At 49.0% G+C, this 16444-nt stretch overlaps 1 protein-coding gene across 3 annotated transcripts in view; it reads left to right on the top strand.

Annotated features, from left to right (window-relative positions):
• Positions 1-16444, top strand: part of LOC134603648 (RNA-binding protein FXR2-like) — an 87339-nt gene that overhangs the window by 36280 nt on the left and 34615 nt on the right. For all 3 annotated transcript variants that reach the window (XM_063449806.1, XM_063449805.1, XM_063449807.1), the window contains exons 10-13: positions 9218-9327; positions 9522-9608; positions 13853-14018; positions 14130-14264. In XM_063449806.1, the coding sequence (XP_063305876.1) occupies positions 9218-9327; positions 9522-9608; positions 13853-14018; positions 14130-14264 (498 nt within the window). The remainder of the gene's footprint in view (positions 1-9217; positions 9328-9521; positions 9609-13852; positions 14019-14129; positions 14265-16444) is intronic.

The following is a 16444-nucleotide window of genomic DNA, read 5'->3' as shown; positions in this document are numbered from 1 at the left end:
TAGCCCTTGGCTGTCAAGCAGACAACAAGTCCTGTTACTTTCTGGTTTCGTTGGCTAAATGCAGCTGATCTCAAGAGGCAGCAATTGCCTAGAGCAGCGGTTCCCAACCTGTGGTACGGATACCCCCAGGGGTAGAAACCAGTGCCCCTGGAAATGGCGGCGGTGCTGGCCCCGCACAGGTTGGGAACCGCAAAGGTGAAGATCCATCGGGTGGCCCATGCCCTTAGGGCACTTTAATAGCGCGACTGGGCCATTTCTAACTTGCCCGGAGTGCTGGGAGGAATTGAGTGAGCCGGGCACTTCCTCCCAACTCAAAGAGAATCTGCTGCACGGGAGGGGGAACCGCGAGAGGGAGGAGGATGAAGAGGAGCAATACCCTTACACCCTCAGCTAGAATAAACTGGAGGGTGGCTAGAATTGTGACTTGTATGTGTGTTTTTGTATCTGTACATCAGTGTGTGTATCTGCATGTGTGTCAGTGTATGTATATATGTCAGTGTGTGTATCGGTATATCTGTATGTGTCTCAGTGTGTATGTGTGTGTATCTGTATATGCATCAGTTTGTATCTGTGTTTCTGTATGTGCGTCAGTGTGTGTACCAGTGTGTCTGTGCAAATGTATGTGTGTAAATGTTTGCATCTGTGTCTGTGCATTTTGCAAGTATGGAAGTGTGTGTCTCTACATCTGTATATGTCAGTATAGGTATTTGTGTGTCTGTGTTTGTATCTGTATGTATCTGTATGTGTGACAGATCCATCTGTATAGACTGAGATTGCTGGTTCGTCTGTTTGCCCCTTTTTCGTCTATTTGCCTGTCCGTATGCCCCTGTTCGTGTGTTGTAGAAGATACCGATCAAAACTACCGAACGGACGGCCACCCAGGAGAGAAGTGTGCTGCTGGTTAACCTCTTAGCCCCAATTAGAACGTTGTGGTTAACTGCAGACACCTGTCCATTCTTTTTTTAAAATTTTTTATATTCTTTATTTTGGTGTGCACAAAAATAGCAATACGCCTTGGTGAGCCACAACAGCGTCTTCAAGGTACATCAATGAACATTTGCATTTCATGTCGTGGCAGTCGAATGTCAGGCACATTTTTTGTTGTTACAGATAACAAAATTGCAACGGTTTAGGTTCATGGGTAGCTTAAACACCTGATAGTTCAGTGCAATTTTAAGGTATAAACACGTTTAGCTCAGTAGCTTAAAATGAGTATATATGTTGGGTGTCATCGCTTCAGTTTCTCAACATTGGTAGAGGTATGTTTAACTATGCTCAACTATACTTAAGAGAGGGACATGCATATCGTACATTGACTTCTGGTTTAAATAACCATAATATACAGGTATACATTTCAAGTTCTGTTATAATAATGCTTGAGTAGAGAAAGGCTGTTCTACATGTTTCTCCTGCGCTATGCTAGGTGTCAATGTTGCCTGCATATGCTGGGCTATAGCACCCTTCCGTGTAGGTGTTGGGTCGCTATCTAGTTAGGCGGTTGCTCAGGTATATGCGGTTATATGGGACCATAAGTATAATGCATGCTTCTAAGATACTAGTACCAGAAAGGAAAAGTACCTCAGGATTTGCCAGGCAGTGAGGTTAGACAGCATAAAATAAGTAGGTGATAGGCTATCTGGGAGCATGACTGGCATGAATTGTAAGACAGTATACGATTTTGCAAAAGTATTCTGAAAATGCTAAGTCGTCAGACGGTTGAAGACCATGAAACGAATAAAGAATAATATAAGTGGAACAATGGTAACCCTGATAAAAGCGTTAAGATGCCACACTGTTCAAGCTGTACTATGTCATAACTAATACGACAGGGGTATGTATAGCATTGCATCTGATGATGATCAGGCAGTCATTATATGTCCACATGGTGCATAGCATAACTGGTAAGGTTCACTGAAGGCAGCACCAAGCCCTTATCGCACCAAGCATTAATACGGTCTTGCTTAAGGTGAGGTAAAGATAATAATAAGCTTTCGAACTAAAAACAAAACAAAAACAAACTGAATGGCTCCACTGGGTTTCTTTGGGAAAGTCTCTCCGCTCCCCGTTGGCAAGTTGTCGGGTGTGCAAGGTCTGCCGGACATGTTGTTCCTGTGCCTCCAATCCGTGTGGGGCAGTAGTTGCGTCCAACTATTTGGGTAGGTCCGGTGTGTGCCACGCTGCCAGCCCTGGGCTCTGTATGAGCCAACCATCTGTGCCCTCGGTTCCGGTTCCATGAAAGGCCGGCAACGGATTTCCCGGTAAGTGTGGTCTGTCCAGGCGTTGGGCTGCGGTTGGAGGGGTGACCTCTAGGGCTCAGGACCCAGGAAGGCTGTCGTGGAGACCAGGCCCAAGTTCATGGTGCGGAGGTGAGACAGTAGGGATTCACCGCTTAATCCCCAGGTGAGTATGAAATGCTTTCTGTCGCTGGGCTGCCTGTGAGTGGTGGGTGATTGGCAGAGTCACACCCGGTGTGGGCCTCGAGACCGCCAGACAGGGCCCCTGATGTGCATTCCCCGCGGGGGGTGTGTGTTGCGGAGAGTCAGTTCCCACCAGTGGGGACCGGGGTGACCCCCCCGGTCCAAGGGGGGAAGAACGGGGCCCGTTAGAGGTGTCACAGGGTTTTGGCGAGATAGCCAGGCTTGTCGGCAGGGCAGCGGCCGTCTGCCCCGCGTCTCACCCAAGTAGGCCGCAGGCTCCGAAGTTTTGCACCGCAAAGGCCCCAAAACTCCCGATCTCGGAGTCTGCAGTGGCGTCCACCATCTCCTGTGCACATTAATGGATCTCTGCTCACGTTTGCCTGTGGTGGGTCCATGTTTTCTGCTGATTTTATTGTGGATTCAGCAGGAGCCTCAGTAGCATGCGACCGGTCAGCATGGCGGTCAGGCCCCGCCCCCCACACCTCTCCATTCTAACCGTATTCAGGGTGGTCGTCGTTTGTATGCAGACCATGAGGCGGCAGCCATTTTAAACACGCGAAGGACCAGCGGTGTTCGGCGAAGATTCTATGGAACTCTAAACTGACACTTTATCTACTGAACACCGCTGAAGCTACCGTTCGCCCTTTGTTTTCGTCAAGGCATACGAACACCGGTCAGTTCGGGAGTTTGGAACGTATGCATGGACTTAACCCAGATAGCCATCCCATGGAGTCAATCGTATACCGAAAGACATATGAAGGACTTTGACTCCATGGCGATTGAACTATGCGCATTGGATCTGAACGCTATTCGGTAGAAATATGCACTCAGATCCAGGCTATCTGGGGATACGTTACACGAAGCACTTGCATTCGGTATTTGTACAATTATATATTTTTGTGTGGTTTTACAAGTGTATTTAAAATGGCGATTTACCTCTATCCCTGGAGATAATTAGGTTCCTTCCCAATTATCTCCAAGATAGAGAGGAGAGGGATTTATGTATGTGAAGGGGAGTGCTTAACCCAGAGCCACTGCGATTGGCTACTGTCCAATATGTGTCCCAGTCTTCCATCTGGTCCCCTAGGGGAGTGTCCACCAGGTGGGAGGCCTGCATAAATACCGGGTAGGTAGCCCTCATTAAAGCAGATCTTGTTTTACACTCAACTTGGAGCTTGGTCTCGTGTTTGGGGGGATTTACTTTACACGATTAGAGACTGACTGCTGGGAACTTAAGCCGCTTGGATGCTATATTGATTCGTCTGTTAGCAGCGGTTCGTGGGAATACAGTTCGGGAGTTTGGATTTTTATTAAGGGTGCTGTCCGGGAGATAGGCGCATTCCTCTGGTTCCGTTCGTGAGTTTGGAGTTCTAAAACAGCCGTGCCTGCATTTCTGTAAAGGGGAAGCTCTACTAAGCGGCGGTTTCACTCCTTTATGCCGGGAGTGTCTTAACAGTATGTATCAGTATTTTTATCTTTGTGTTCATGTGTATCTTTATGTGTTAGTCTGTGTATCAGTATGTGTAGCTTTGTTTCAGTGTGTATATGTATGTGCGACAGTGTGTTAATGTTAATGTCGAATGCACGGGGCCGTTCGTGCATTTAGCTTAGCATAGCAGTGAGTTCAAACTGCCGAACGGGAGAAGGTAAGGGTCAGTGGTGTTAGTTGAAAAGTGTAGCCGATTTCAGTTCCATGGATTTGGCTACACATACCGCTGTCCTCGTTCGAATGAACAAAGATGGCCGCCGCTACGTGTTCGTTTGTCGAATGGCGGCCACTTCGACTACTTCGGCTGCATCCGAAGTGCCACTTTAAAGCTGCAGAACTGCTCCAATACAATTTTAAAGGGGCAGCAAGTCTTTTAAAATCCAATCTGCTAAAAGTCTTTAGCAGGCAATATCTTCCAGGGGCCATAGTCTTAAAGGGGCATTGTTCCCAAAAGTCACAGTATGTCCCCAGATGGTTCTTAAAGGGCCAGCAGCAGCATAATAAAATACAATATGCCCAAATACTGTATTTAAAGGGCCAAATCTCCCAGGGGCCATTGTCAGCAGGAAGGAGGTGGGCAAACGGGCTTCTCCAATGCCCAGTGGCGAGGTTGGTTTCGCCACAGGATGGTAATCCCATCGGTGTATAAAAAAGTTGCTTGATACATGGACTACACCGCTATAAAACCAGGAAAAGGTGGGCATGGATGGTGAGCTTATTCGGTGGTGCAATGGGCCACTTGACTGGATTTGCCTCCAGGCCTAAGGCTGTGTGTTTCAGTGTCTGTATATGTGTATCGGCATGTGTATTAGTGTATCTGTGTATCTGCACATGTGTCAGTTTGTGTGTCTTTGTATCTGCATTTGTGTCAGTGTGTCTATCTGCACTATGAGAAGCAGGGGAGAGCCTGGGGCAGAGGAGAAGCAGGGGAGAGCCTGGGGCAGGGGAGAGCCTGGGGGAGAGGAGAAGCAGGGAGTGCCTGGGGCCGAGGAGAAGCAGGCGAGAGCCTGGGGCCGAGGAGAAGCAGGCGAGAGCCTGGGGCCGAGGAGAAGCAGGCGAGAGCCTGGGGCCGAGGAGAAGCAGGCGAGAGCCCGGGGCCGAGGAGAAGCAGGCGAGAGCCCGGGGCCGAGGAGAAGCAGGGGAGAGCCCAGGGCCGAGGAGAAGCAGGGGAGAGCCCGGGGCCGAGGAGAAGCAGGGGAGAGCCTGGGGCCGAGGAGAAGCAGGGGAGAGCCTGGGGCCGAGGAGAAGCAGGGGAGAGCCTGGGGCCGAGGAGAAGCAGGGGAGAGCCTGGGGCCGAGGAGAAGCAGGGGAGAGCCTGGGGCCGAGGAGAAGCAGGGGAGAGCCTGGGGCCGAGGAGAAGCAGGGGAGAGCCTGGGGCCGAGGAGAAGCAGGGGAGAGCCTGGGGCCGAGGAGAAGCAGGGGAGAGCCTGGGGCCGAGGAGAAGCAGGGGAGAGCCTGGGGCCGAGGAGAAGCAGGGGAGAGCCTGGGGCCGAGGAGAAGCAGGGGAGAGCCTGGGGCCGAGGAGAAGCAGGGGAGAGCCTGGGGCCGAGGAGAAGCAGGGGAGAGCCTGGGGCCGAGGAGAAGCAGGGGAGAGCCTGGGGCCGAGGAGAAGCAGGGGAGAGCCTAAGTACCGAGGTGAAGAAGGGAGTGCCTGGGGCAGAGGAGGGGCAGGGGAGAAGCAGGGGAGTGCCTGGGGCAGAGGAGGGGCAGGGGAGAGCCTGGGGCAGAGGAGGGGCAGGGGAGAGCCTGGGGCAGAGGAGGGGCAGGGGAGAGCCTGGGGCAGAGGAGGGGCAGGGGAGAGCCTGGGGCAGAGGAGGGGCAGGGGAGAGCCTGGGGCAGAGGAGGGGCAGGGGAGAGCCTGGGGCAGAGGAGGGGCAGGGGAGAGCCTGGGGCAGGGGAGAGCCTGGGGCAGGGGAGAGCCTGGGGCAGGGGAGTGCCTGGGGCCGAGGAGAAGCAGGGGAGTGCCTGGGGCCGAGGAGAAGCAGGGGAGTGCCTGGGGCCGAGGAGGGGCAGGGGAGAGCCTGGGGCAGAGGAGGGGCAGGGGAGAGCCTGGGGCAGAGGAGGGGCAGGGGAGAGCCTGGGGCAGAGGAGAAGCAGGGGAGAGCCTGGGGCAGGGGAGAGCCTGGGGCAGGGGAGTGCCTGGGGCCGAGGAGAAGCAGGGGAGTGCCTGGGGCCGAGGAGAAGCAGGGGAGTGCCTGGGGCCGAGGAGAAGCAGGGGAGTGCCTGGGGCCGAGGAGAAGCAGGGGAGAGCCTGGGGCAGGGGAGAGCCTGGGGCAGGGGAGTGCCTGGGGCCGAGGAGAAGCAGGGGAGTGCCTGGGGCCGAGGAGAAGCAGGGGAGTGCCTGGGGCCGAGGAGAAGCAGGGGAGTGCCTGGGGCCGAGGAGAAGCAGGGGAGTGCCTGGGGCCGAGGAGAAGCAGGGGAGTGCCTGGGGCCGAGGAGAAGCAGGGGAGTGCCTGGGGCCGAGGAGAAGCAGGGGAGTGCCTGGGGCCGAGGAGAAGCAGGGGAGTGCCTGGGGCCGAGGAGAAGCAGGGGAGTGCCTGGGGCCGAGGAGAAGCAGGGGAGTGCACTGATTACTAATGTCTAGTTCTAATCTGGATTGTTAATGTCTAGTTCTAACCTGGATTATTAATGTCTAGTTCTAACCTGGATTGGTTAATGTCTAATTCTGACTCTAGTTTGGATTGCTAATGTCTGGGTTTAAATCCAACATGGATTACTAGTTTTAAAATGAAAGTTGTAACGGACCGTTTCATCAGACAAGGGGCCAGCAGCAGCACACCAAAAATCCCTTATGCCCAAATCTTGTAATTAAAGGGCCACATCTTCCCGGGCCATAGTCAGAAGGCAAGAGGAGGGCAAGCAGCCCCCTCCAAGGACACGTGGCGAGGTCGGTTTCGCCACATAACCCTTATCGACTCTGACGGAAGGGTCGATACCAAAACATATCAGAAAAGTGTCGATGTGAATGGCTACTTACATGCCAAGAGTGGTCACCATGCCATATGGATACAGAACATCCCATTAGGTCAATTCATCAGAATTAGACGGAATTGTTCATTTATGTCTGATTATGAAAGAGAGTCCCTAACTTTATGCCAACACTTTTTGGACAAAGACTATCCTCCTAAAAAGGTCCTTAATGCATATCTGAAGGGGCGAGATCAGAACATAGAGACTTCGTCCACATCTTCCACCTTAGGTTCTACTATGTCGAGTAACCATATCCAAGTCCAAGGTTCAGAGCAGAGGCCCCATACCAATGAGCATTACATGATCCTTGAATTATTGGGGAAGACCTATACCCCCACTGTGAAAAAAAGCTAAACATAACATCAGCACGAAAGAGGTAGGCATGGGTAAAACACCCATATTCTCTACAATGTTCAATAAGGGTTTTGACAACATTATTGATTATTATTGATTATTATCTTTTATAAATACTGGCCCATCCTGTTTAGGAACCTTGGTTGTCCTTCTGCATTTCAGATGTCCCAAGGGTTACTTTTAGAAGGGCACCCAGTTTAAAGAATATCCTAGCCCCCTCCAAGTTCACCTCAGCTTATTGGAGGCAAGCGAAGGTCACAAAGGAGGGCATAGCGAATAAACGCTATGGTCGTACCAAGTGCCTCACATGTGGTTATTTTTTCATCAAATCTCTATGTTTAGCCCCTGTAACAGTAAAGAAACTTTTTCTACCTGAAATCACCTGCAGCACCCCATTTGTGGTGTATCTTCTAAACTGTCCGTGTGGGCTGAAATATGTGGGTCAAACGACCAGGCCTTTGAGATGTAGATTTAGAGAACATAGACTAGACATAATCCATAATGATATGAGATCCTCAGGAGCCCGACATTTTGAAGTCTTTCATGATGAGGATCCATCTGGTATCAAAGTTATGGGGATAGCCCACATTCCTCCATACCAGGATGGTGCAAAGAGAAAAAGGGAATTAATTAAGGCTGAGTCTATGTGGATATTCAAGCTCAACTCTATGGCACCTAATGGCCTTGTAACGGACCGTTTCAGCAGACAAGGGGTTAAAATCCGTTTAGGCGATATGCCCCTTTCTGAGAGACCGGCACAGCTACTGCAGAACACCAAATGTCCCGAACTGGATACAAAATAGCACTCCAAACTGGAACCTCACGAATAGCTGCTAGCAGACGAACATGAAAAGCAGACATCAGCTTACACTCCTAGCAATCAATCTCCAACAGCATACAGTGAATCCCCCCAAGAACGAGACAAGGCTCCGTGTTGACGGTCAAGCAGTGGTCTCAGGTCTGGAACACCCAGCCTGCTTTTTATTACAGTTGTGCACATACAGGACACACCCAGGGGGAGGCATAAAACAACCAATCAAGTAACAGTACAACCTACACATCCCCTCAGATAAGCAATTAACATAATTATTACATACAGTAAAAATACAGTTTCCACACATACTCGGTAACTTTAAAACCATACATCACATTCACACATTCACATAAAATTACATATCCACAAACAATCCATTCAGGGGAACAACATATTCAAAAATGGCATGAATCAGACCAGGGGTTCAAAAGTTAGTAAAGTATCTTTTAAAACCCCTGTCAGCATGGCTAAATCTGGCTCACACAAGTTTTACAGAGGCCTCTATCCTGGAGACAATGGGGGGGAAGTAATCCAATTATCCAGGTATGGAGGCAGACTCCATTGAGCACATGGTTACACAAAGACAGTAAAACACTTTAAAATACATAAAGTTACTTTTTATACATAACACACAGACATGTAACATATCCCCAGATAGCTGGGATCTGAACGCACAAAACTACCGAATAGCGCGCAGATCCTATTCACACAGTACAATTGCCATGGAGCTAAAGTCTTTCCCGTAGTCTTTCATTATATGAATAGGCTCCATGGCATAGCTATCTGGGGGTATCACCGCTCACACAGGGCAAGTACCGAATGGCCCCACTGTGTTTAAAGGGCCAGAATGAGTGACATGCACTCTGTTAGGGCCCAATACGTTTTTTAAAAGGGCCCAATCTCCCAGGGACCATAATCACATGGCAAGAGGCTGGCAAGCAGTCCTCTCCAGGCCCAAGTGGCGAAGGGCACTTCGTCACAAAAGTCATTTTTTCTTGTTTTGTTTTGGTTTTTCTTAGCTGAGGGAGGAGAGGTAGGAAGTTGTGCAGTTGGGTTGGTGCACCTTCTGCTCCCATGGGGTAAAATGAATGAAGATATACCTGTGCAGCAGTAACAATGGCCTTGTGTTCAGTAAAAACGCTGTCTGTGCATTTTAACCCCCCTGTCCTGCAGGTAAAGTTATTGGCAAGAATGGAAAAGTGATCCAGGAGATTGTGGATAAATCAGGAGTTGTGCGAGTGAGAGTGGAAGGAGACAATGATAAAAGCAACCAGAAAAAAGAGGTAAATTGGAAAAAAAAACCCGCCTGCGCGTTATAGACATAACTGATTCATTCACACGACACGGTCTGCTCTAACATCACATTGCCATGTGTCATATTTACTAACAAGTAATGGTACTGGTTGCAGATGGATCCAAATGGCCAGCACGAGAGGTTCCGTACTATTATATAACACTATTCCTTTCTCACCCTCAGGTGGCGGTCCCATTCATCTTCGTTGGAACCCAGGAAAATATCTGTAACGCACTGGCCCTGCTGGAATACCACATTGCTTACCTACAGGTCCGTCCGTTCTGCTTCTCCTTATGTGTCCTGCATTTCTGTTACTGTATCCAGTAGAAGCTGGGTTCATAGGGTGTCTCTCTGTCCGTCAGGTGCGGACATTACCTGCAGCAATGCCATCTTCTGCCAGAAGGTGCATTTACTTTCATTGTTCTTCTATAGATCTGCAGTCTGCGATTTGAGCTAGAAGTCTGTGAAAGTGAGTGCTCCTCACGTTGGAGTATTATGTTAAAACAAATGGTTGCATTTTCCAGTTTACCACTCACATTATGAAGAGGAAATGCAATCTTTTAGCTCCCAGTTTTCTGTACAACTTAAAGGAACACTATAGTCACCTAAATTACTTTAGCTAAATAAAGCAGTTTTAGTGTATAGATCATTCCCCTGCAATTTCACTGCTCAATTCACTGTCATTTAGGAGTTAAATCACTTCGTTTCTGTTTATGCAGCCCTAGCCACACCTCCCCTGGCTATGATTGACAGAGCCTGCATGAAAAAAACAAAACTGATTTCACTTTCAAACAGATGTAATTTACCTTAAATAATTGTATCTCAATCTCTAAATTTAACTTTAATCACATACAGGAGGCTCTTGCAGGGTCTAGCAAGCTATTAACATAGCAGGGGATAAGAAAATCTTAATTAAACAGAACTTGCAATAAAGAAAGCCTAAATCGGGCTCTCTTTACAGGAAGTGTTTATGGAAGGCTGTGCAAGTCACATGCAGGGAGGTGTGACTAGGGTTCATAAACAAAGGGATTTAACTCCTAAATGGCAGAGGATTGAGCAGTGAGGCTGCAGGGGCATGTTCTATACACAAAAACTTCTATACACCAAAACTGCTTCATTAAGCTAAAGTTTTTCAGGTGACTATAGTGTCCCTTTAAAAGCTAGTCAATATTCTCTAAGTATGTCTCATGATCATTCTGGCCACCAGCTTCCTTGATTCTACTACTCCTGCATGAAATTATATTGCACTTCTTTTTCTGGCCGTGTTCTGTATTTGGTTTTGCTGTAGGTTCAGTACTGCGTGCTCTCACTGTATTAAGGTTATATTGTCTGGCACAGAGTTTGTTCGTGTTCTGTATTTGCCGCTGTGATTGGTTTTGCTGTAGGTTCAGTACTGCGTGCTCTCACTGTATTAAGGTTATATTGTCTGGCACAGAGTTTGTTCGTGTTCTGTATTTGTCGCTGTGATTGGTTTTGCTGTAGGTTCAGTACTGCGTGCTCTCACTGTATTAAGGTTATATTGTCTGGCACAGAGTTTGTTCGTGTTCTGTATTTGTCGCTGTGATTGGTTTTGCTGTAGGTTCAGTACTGCGTGCTCTCACTGTATTAAGGTTATATTGTCTGGCACAGAGTTTGTTCGTGTTCTGTATTTGCCGCTGTGATTGGTTTTGCTGTAGGTTCAGTACTGCGTGCTCTCACTGTATTAAGGTTATATTGTCTGGCACAGAGTTTGTTCGTGTTCTGTATTTGGTTTTGCTGTAGGTTCAGTACTGCGTGCTCTCACTGTATTAAGGTTATATTGTCTGGCACAGAGTTTGTTCGTGTTCTGTATTTGTCGCTGTGATTGGTTTTGCTGTAGGTTCAGTACTGCGTGCTCTCACTGTATTAAGGTTATATTGTCTGGCACAGAGTTTGTTCGTGTTCTGTATTTGGTTTTGCTGTAGGTTCAGTACTGCGTGCTCTCACTGTATTAAGGTTATATTGTCTGGCACAGAGTTTGTTCGTGTTCTGTATTTGTCGCTGTGATTGGTTTTGCTGTAGGTTCAGTACTGCGTGCTCTCACTGTATTAAAGCTACATTGTTTGTCAGACAGATTTTGTGCATTGATACACTACAAGTTATTTGATTTCTTACAGTGAGCTCCTTCAAGATGTGCCCATGGGGGCCTCCTTTGCTGTATAGTACTTTTACATGCCTGGATCTTTAGCTTGTAGTGCAGGGACTTCTTTTAAGATCTTTGTTACGACACTCACCGCCAGATTGATGAAGCCGCCGTTTAGTAAATAATCCCCCTTTCCAGAAATGCAGATTTTATACAGCCGACCGTCAAACCCCCGAATGGAGGATACGAACGCGGCAACTCCCGATCATCAAATCAGTCGAACTCCACAGCTAGAAATAACGAAAGCGCTGTCCCAGTAATAATTCCCCACACAAACGAGACCAAGCTCCGTCTCGAGGGTCAAACAGGAATGTGTTTAATGGGGGCTACCTGCCCGGTATTTATGCAGGTCTCCACAAGGTGGACACTCCCCTAGGGGACCTTGTGGAAGACTGTAAGACATATTGGACAGTAGCCAATCGCAGTGGCTTCAGTATAAGCCCTCCCCATCTTACCCATAATTCCTTATTCTCTATCCCGGAGATAATTGGGAAGAAACCTAATTATCTCCAAGGATAGAGACAATCGCCATTTTAAAATACAGTAAGAAAAATACAGTAAAATACACAAATGAAGAAATACCGAATCAATATGGTTCATGTAACGTATCCCCAGATAGCCTGGATCTGAGTGCATATTTCTACCGAATAGCGCTCAGATCCGATGTACCTAGTTCAATCGCCATGGAGTCAAAGTCTTTCACCAGTCCTTCGGTATACGAATGACTCCATGGGACGGCTATCTGGGTAAAGTCCATACAAATGTTACAAAACTCCCGAACTGACCGGTGTTCGTACGCCTCGACGAAATAGAAGGCGGGCGGCAGCTTCCAGCGGTGTTCAGTAGATAAAGTGTCCGTTTTTAGTTCCGTAGGATCGACACCAAACACCGCTGATCTTCCTCGTGTCCCAAAATGGCCGCCGCCTCGTGGTCGGCATAAGAACGACAACCACCCGTACGGATGGAATGGAGAGGTGTCTGCGGTTAACCACAACGTTCTAATTGGGGCCAAGAGGTTAACCAGCAGCACACTCCTCTCCTGGGTGGCCGTCTGTTCGGTAGTTTCAATCGGTATTCCAGAATCACACGAACAGGGGCATACGGATAGGAAATCCAACAAAATAAAGGCAAACAGACGAACCAGCAATACTAGTCTACACAGATGGATCTGTCACAATCTTCATCTGGATATTTTTTTGGTTTTATTTTAGCCAGTAGAACCTAATGCCTATTAGTTAACACAACTTCCTGCTACAGAAAGCACTTGGCTCATATATGTTCGTTCACACGTTTCATGTTCAAGTCAGACGTATTCGCCTTGTTTTCATTAAACCTGGATCTGTGCCCCGTTTGCCGACATTCTTTCTTAGTGTTGTACTTTGCATTGGTGTCCTGGATAAACCGGTAGGAAGCGTCTCCTTTTATAATGAGTTGCTCAGAACCACTCCTGGATCTGCTGGCATGCCCTATACATGTATTGGGTCTCCTTTTATAATGAGTTGCTCAGAACCACTCCTGGACCTGCTTGCATGCCCTATACATGTATTGGGTCTCCTTTTATAATGAGTTGCTCAGAACCACTCCTGGATCTGCTGGCATGCCCTATACATGTATTGGGTCACCTTTTATAATGAGTTGTTCAGAACCACTCCTGGATCTGCTTGCATGCCCTATACATGTATTGGGTCTCCTTTTATAATGAGTTGCTCAGAACCACTCCTGGATCTGCTGGCATGCCCTATACATGTATTGGGTCACCTTTTATAATGAGTTGTTCAGAACCACTCCTGGATCTGCTTGCATGCCCAAAACATGTATTGGGTCTCCTTTTATAATGAGTTGCTCAGAACCACTCCTGGATCTGCTGGCATGCCCTATACATGTATTGGGTCTCCTTTTATAATGAGTTGCTCAGAACCACTCCTGGACCTGCTTGCATGCCCTATACATGTATTGGGTCTCCTTTTATAATGAGTTGCTCAGAACCACTCCTGGATCTGCTTGCATGCCCTATACATGTATTGGGTCTCCTTTTATAATGAGTTGCTCATAACCACTCCTGGATCTGCTGGCATGCCCTATACATGTATTGGGTCTCCTTTTATAATGAGTTGCTCAGAACCACTCCTGGATCTGCTTGCATGCCCTATACATGTATAGGGTCTCCTTTTATAATGAGTTGCTCAGAACCACTCCTGGATCTGCTTGCATGCCCTATACATGTATTGGGTCTCCTTTTATAATGAGTTGCTCAGAACCACTCCTGGATCTGCTTGCATGCCCTATACATGTATTGGGTCTCCTTTTTCTCTGACCTGACTGAATTTAACCATCCTGTGTTTTACATCTCCAGGATTTGGAACAGTTGAGAATGGATCGCTTGGTTATCGAGGACCAGCTCAGGAATGTTGGAGGAGGACTGCATCTAACATCCACACGGCCATCCAAGGACAAAAGTGGAGAACTAGCAGATAATAACAGAAGCCATGGTGGACGTGGTCGGGGTAGAGGAGGGAAAGGTGAGTTGAATGATGGGCAATCGGGTTGGAGAGATTGGAGATCAGCTGTGCTGGTACTACTAAAATCCATGGATCATGTCACTATCAAGATTTTTTTCTCCAACTTCCCAGCCTCCAATTCTCACTCTCCCGGTAGGCGCTCCTCTGATTCTGAGAATAAGGAGGAAGCACCTGAGAGACTGATTGATACTCGAAGAGGAGGGAGTGAAAAACATATAAAACAGCTACCTTCTTCAATAAAAAATAGTAAGAAACCTTCACACTGCTGGTTTTGCACTGTACTTGTAATTGGTGTAGGAGGAGGAGGCTGGCTCTTGTGCTGTCTGTGCATTGTGTACTAGTGTATAAAACGTAATGCTATTGACTGTGCTGTGTATACATGGCATGGTGTAGTAGTGTATGAAGGGAGGCTGGCACTGCCGCTGTCTGTGCTGTACCTGTGCTGTGTATACATGGCATGGTGTAGTAGTGTGTGAGGGGAGGCTGGCACTGCCACTGTCTGTGCTGTACCTGTGCTGTGTATACATGGCATGGTGTAGTAGTGTGTGAGGGGAGGCTGGCACTGCCACTGTCTGCGCTGTACCTGTGCTGTGTATACATGGTATGGTGTAGTAGTGTGTGAGGGGAGGCTGGCACTGCTGCTGTCTGTGCTGTACCTGTGCTGTGTATACATGGCGTGGTGTAGTAGTGTGTGAGGAGAGGCTGGCACTGCCGCTGTCTGTGCTGTACCTGTGCTGTGTATACATGGCATGGTGTAGTAGTGTGTGAGGGGAGGCTGGCACTGCCGCTTTCTGTGCTGTACCTGTGCTGTGTATACATGGCATGGTGTAGTAGTGAGTGTGAGGGGAGTCTGGCACTGCCGCTGTCTGTGCTGTACCTGTGCTGTGTATACATGGCATGGTGTAGTAGTGTGTGAGGGAGGCTGGCACTGCCGCTGTCTGTGCTGTACCTGTGCTGTGTATACATGACGTGGTGTAGTAGTGTGTGAGGGGAGGCTGGCACTGCCGCTGTCTGTGCTGTACCTGTGCTGTGTATACATGGCATGGTGTAATAGTGTGTGAGGGGAGGCTGGCACTGCCGCTGTCTGTGCTGTACCTGTGCTGTGTATACATGGCATGGTGTAGTAGTGTGTGAGGGGAGGCTGGCACTGCCGCTGTCTGTGCTGTACCTGTGCTGTGTATACATGGCATGGTGTAGTAGTGTGTGAGGGGAGGCTGGCACTGCCACTGTCTGCGCTGTACCTGTGCTGTGTATACATGGCATGGTGTAGTAGTGTGTGAGGGGAGGCTGGCACTGCCGCTGTCTGCGCTGTACCTGTGCTGTGTATACATGGCATGGTGTAGTAGTGTGTGAGGGGAGGCTGGCACTGCCGCTGTCCGCGCTGTACCTGTGCTGTGTATATATGGCATGGTGTAGTAGTGTGTGAGGGGAGGCTGGCACTGCCGCTGTCTGTGCTGTACCTGTGCTGTGTATACATGGCATGGTGTAGTAGTGTGTGAGGGGAGGCTGGCACTGCCGCTGTCTGTGCTGTACCTGTGCTGTGTATACATGGCATGGTGTAGTAGTGTGTGAGAGGAGGCTGGTACAGCCGCTGTCTGTACTGTACCTGTGCTGTGTATACATGGCATGGTGTAGTAGTGAGTGTGAGGGGAGGCTGGCACTGCCGCTGTCTGTGCTGTACCTGTGCTGTGTATACATGGCATGGTGTAGTAGTGTGTGAGGGGAGGCTGGCACTGCCACTGTCTGCGCTGTACCTGTGCTGTGTATACATGGCATGGTGTAGTAGCGTGTGAGGGGAGGCTGGCACTGACGCTGTCTGCGCTGTACCTGTGCTGTGTATACATGGCATGGTGTAGTAGTGTGTGAGGGGAGGCTGGCACTGCCACTGTCTGCGCTGTACCTGTGCTGTGTATACATGGCGTAATGTAGTAGTGTGTGAGTGGAGGCTGGCACTGCCGCTGTCTGTGCTGTACCTGTGCTGTGTATACATGGCATGGTGTAGTAGTGTGTGAGGGGAGGCTGACACTGCCGCTGTCTGTGCTGTACCTGTGCTGTGTATACATGGCATGGTGTAGTAGTGTGTGAGGGGAGGCTGGCACTGCCGCTGTCTGTGCTGTACCTGTGCTGTGTATACATGGCATGGTGTAGTAGTGTGTGAGGGGAGGCTGGCACTGCCGCTGTCTGTGCTGTACCTGTGCTGTGTATACATGGCATGGTGTAGTAGTGTGTGAGGGGAGCCTGGCACTGCCGCTGTCTGTGCTGTACCTGTGCTGTGTATACATGGCATGGTGTAGTAGTGTGTGAGGGGAGGCTGGCACTGCCGCTGTCTGTGCTGTACCTGTGCTGTGTATACATGGCATGGTGTAGTAGTGTGTGAGGGCAGGCTGGCACTGCCGCTGTCTGCGCTGTACCTGTGCTGTGTATAC

This window comes from Pelobates fuscus, chromosome 3, assembly GCF_036172605.1.
Source record: "Pelobates fuscus isolate aPelFus1 chromosome 3, aPelFus1.pri, whole genome shotgun sequence".
NCBI lineage: Eukaryota > Metazoa > Chordata > Amphibia > Anura > Pelobatidae > Pelobates > Pelobates fuscus.
Note: the sequence above shows the minus strand (reverse complement) of the source record. Positions and strands in the feature narration are given on the sequence as shown.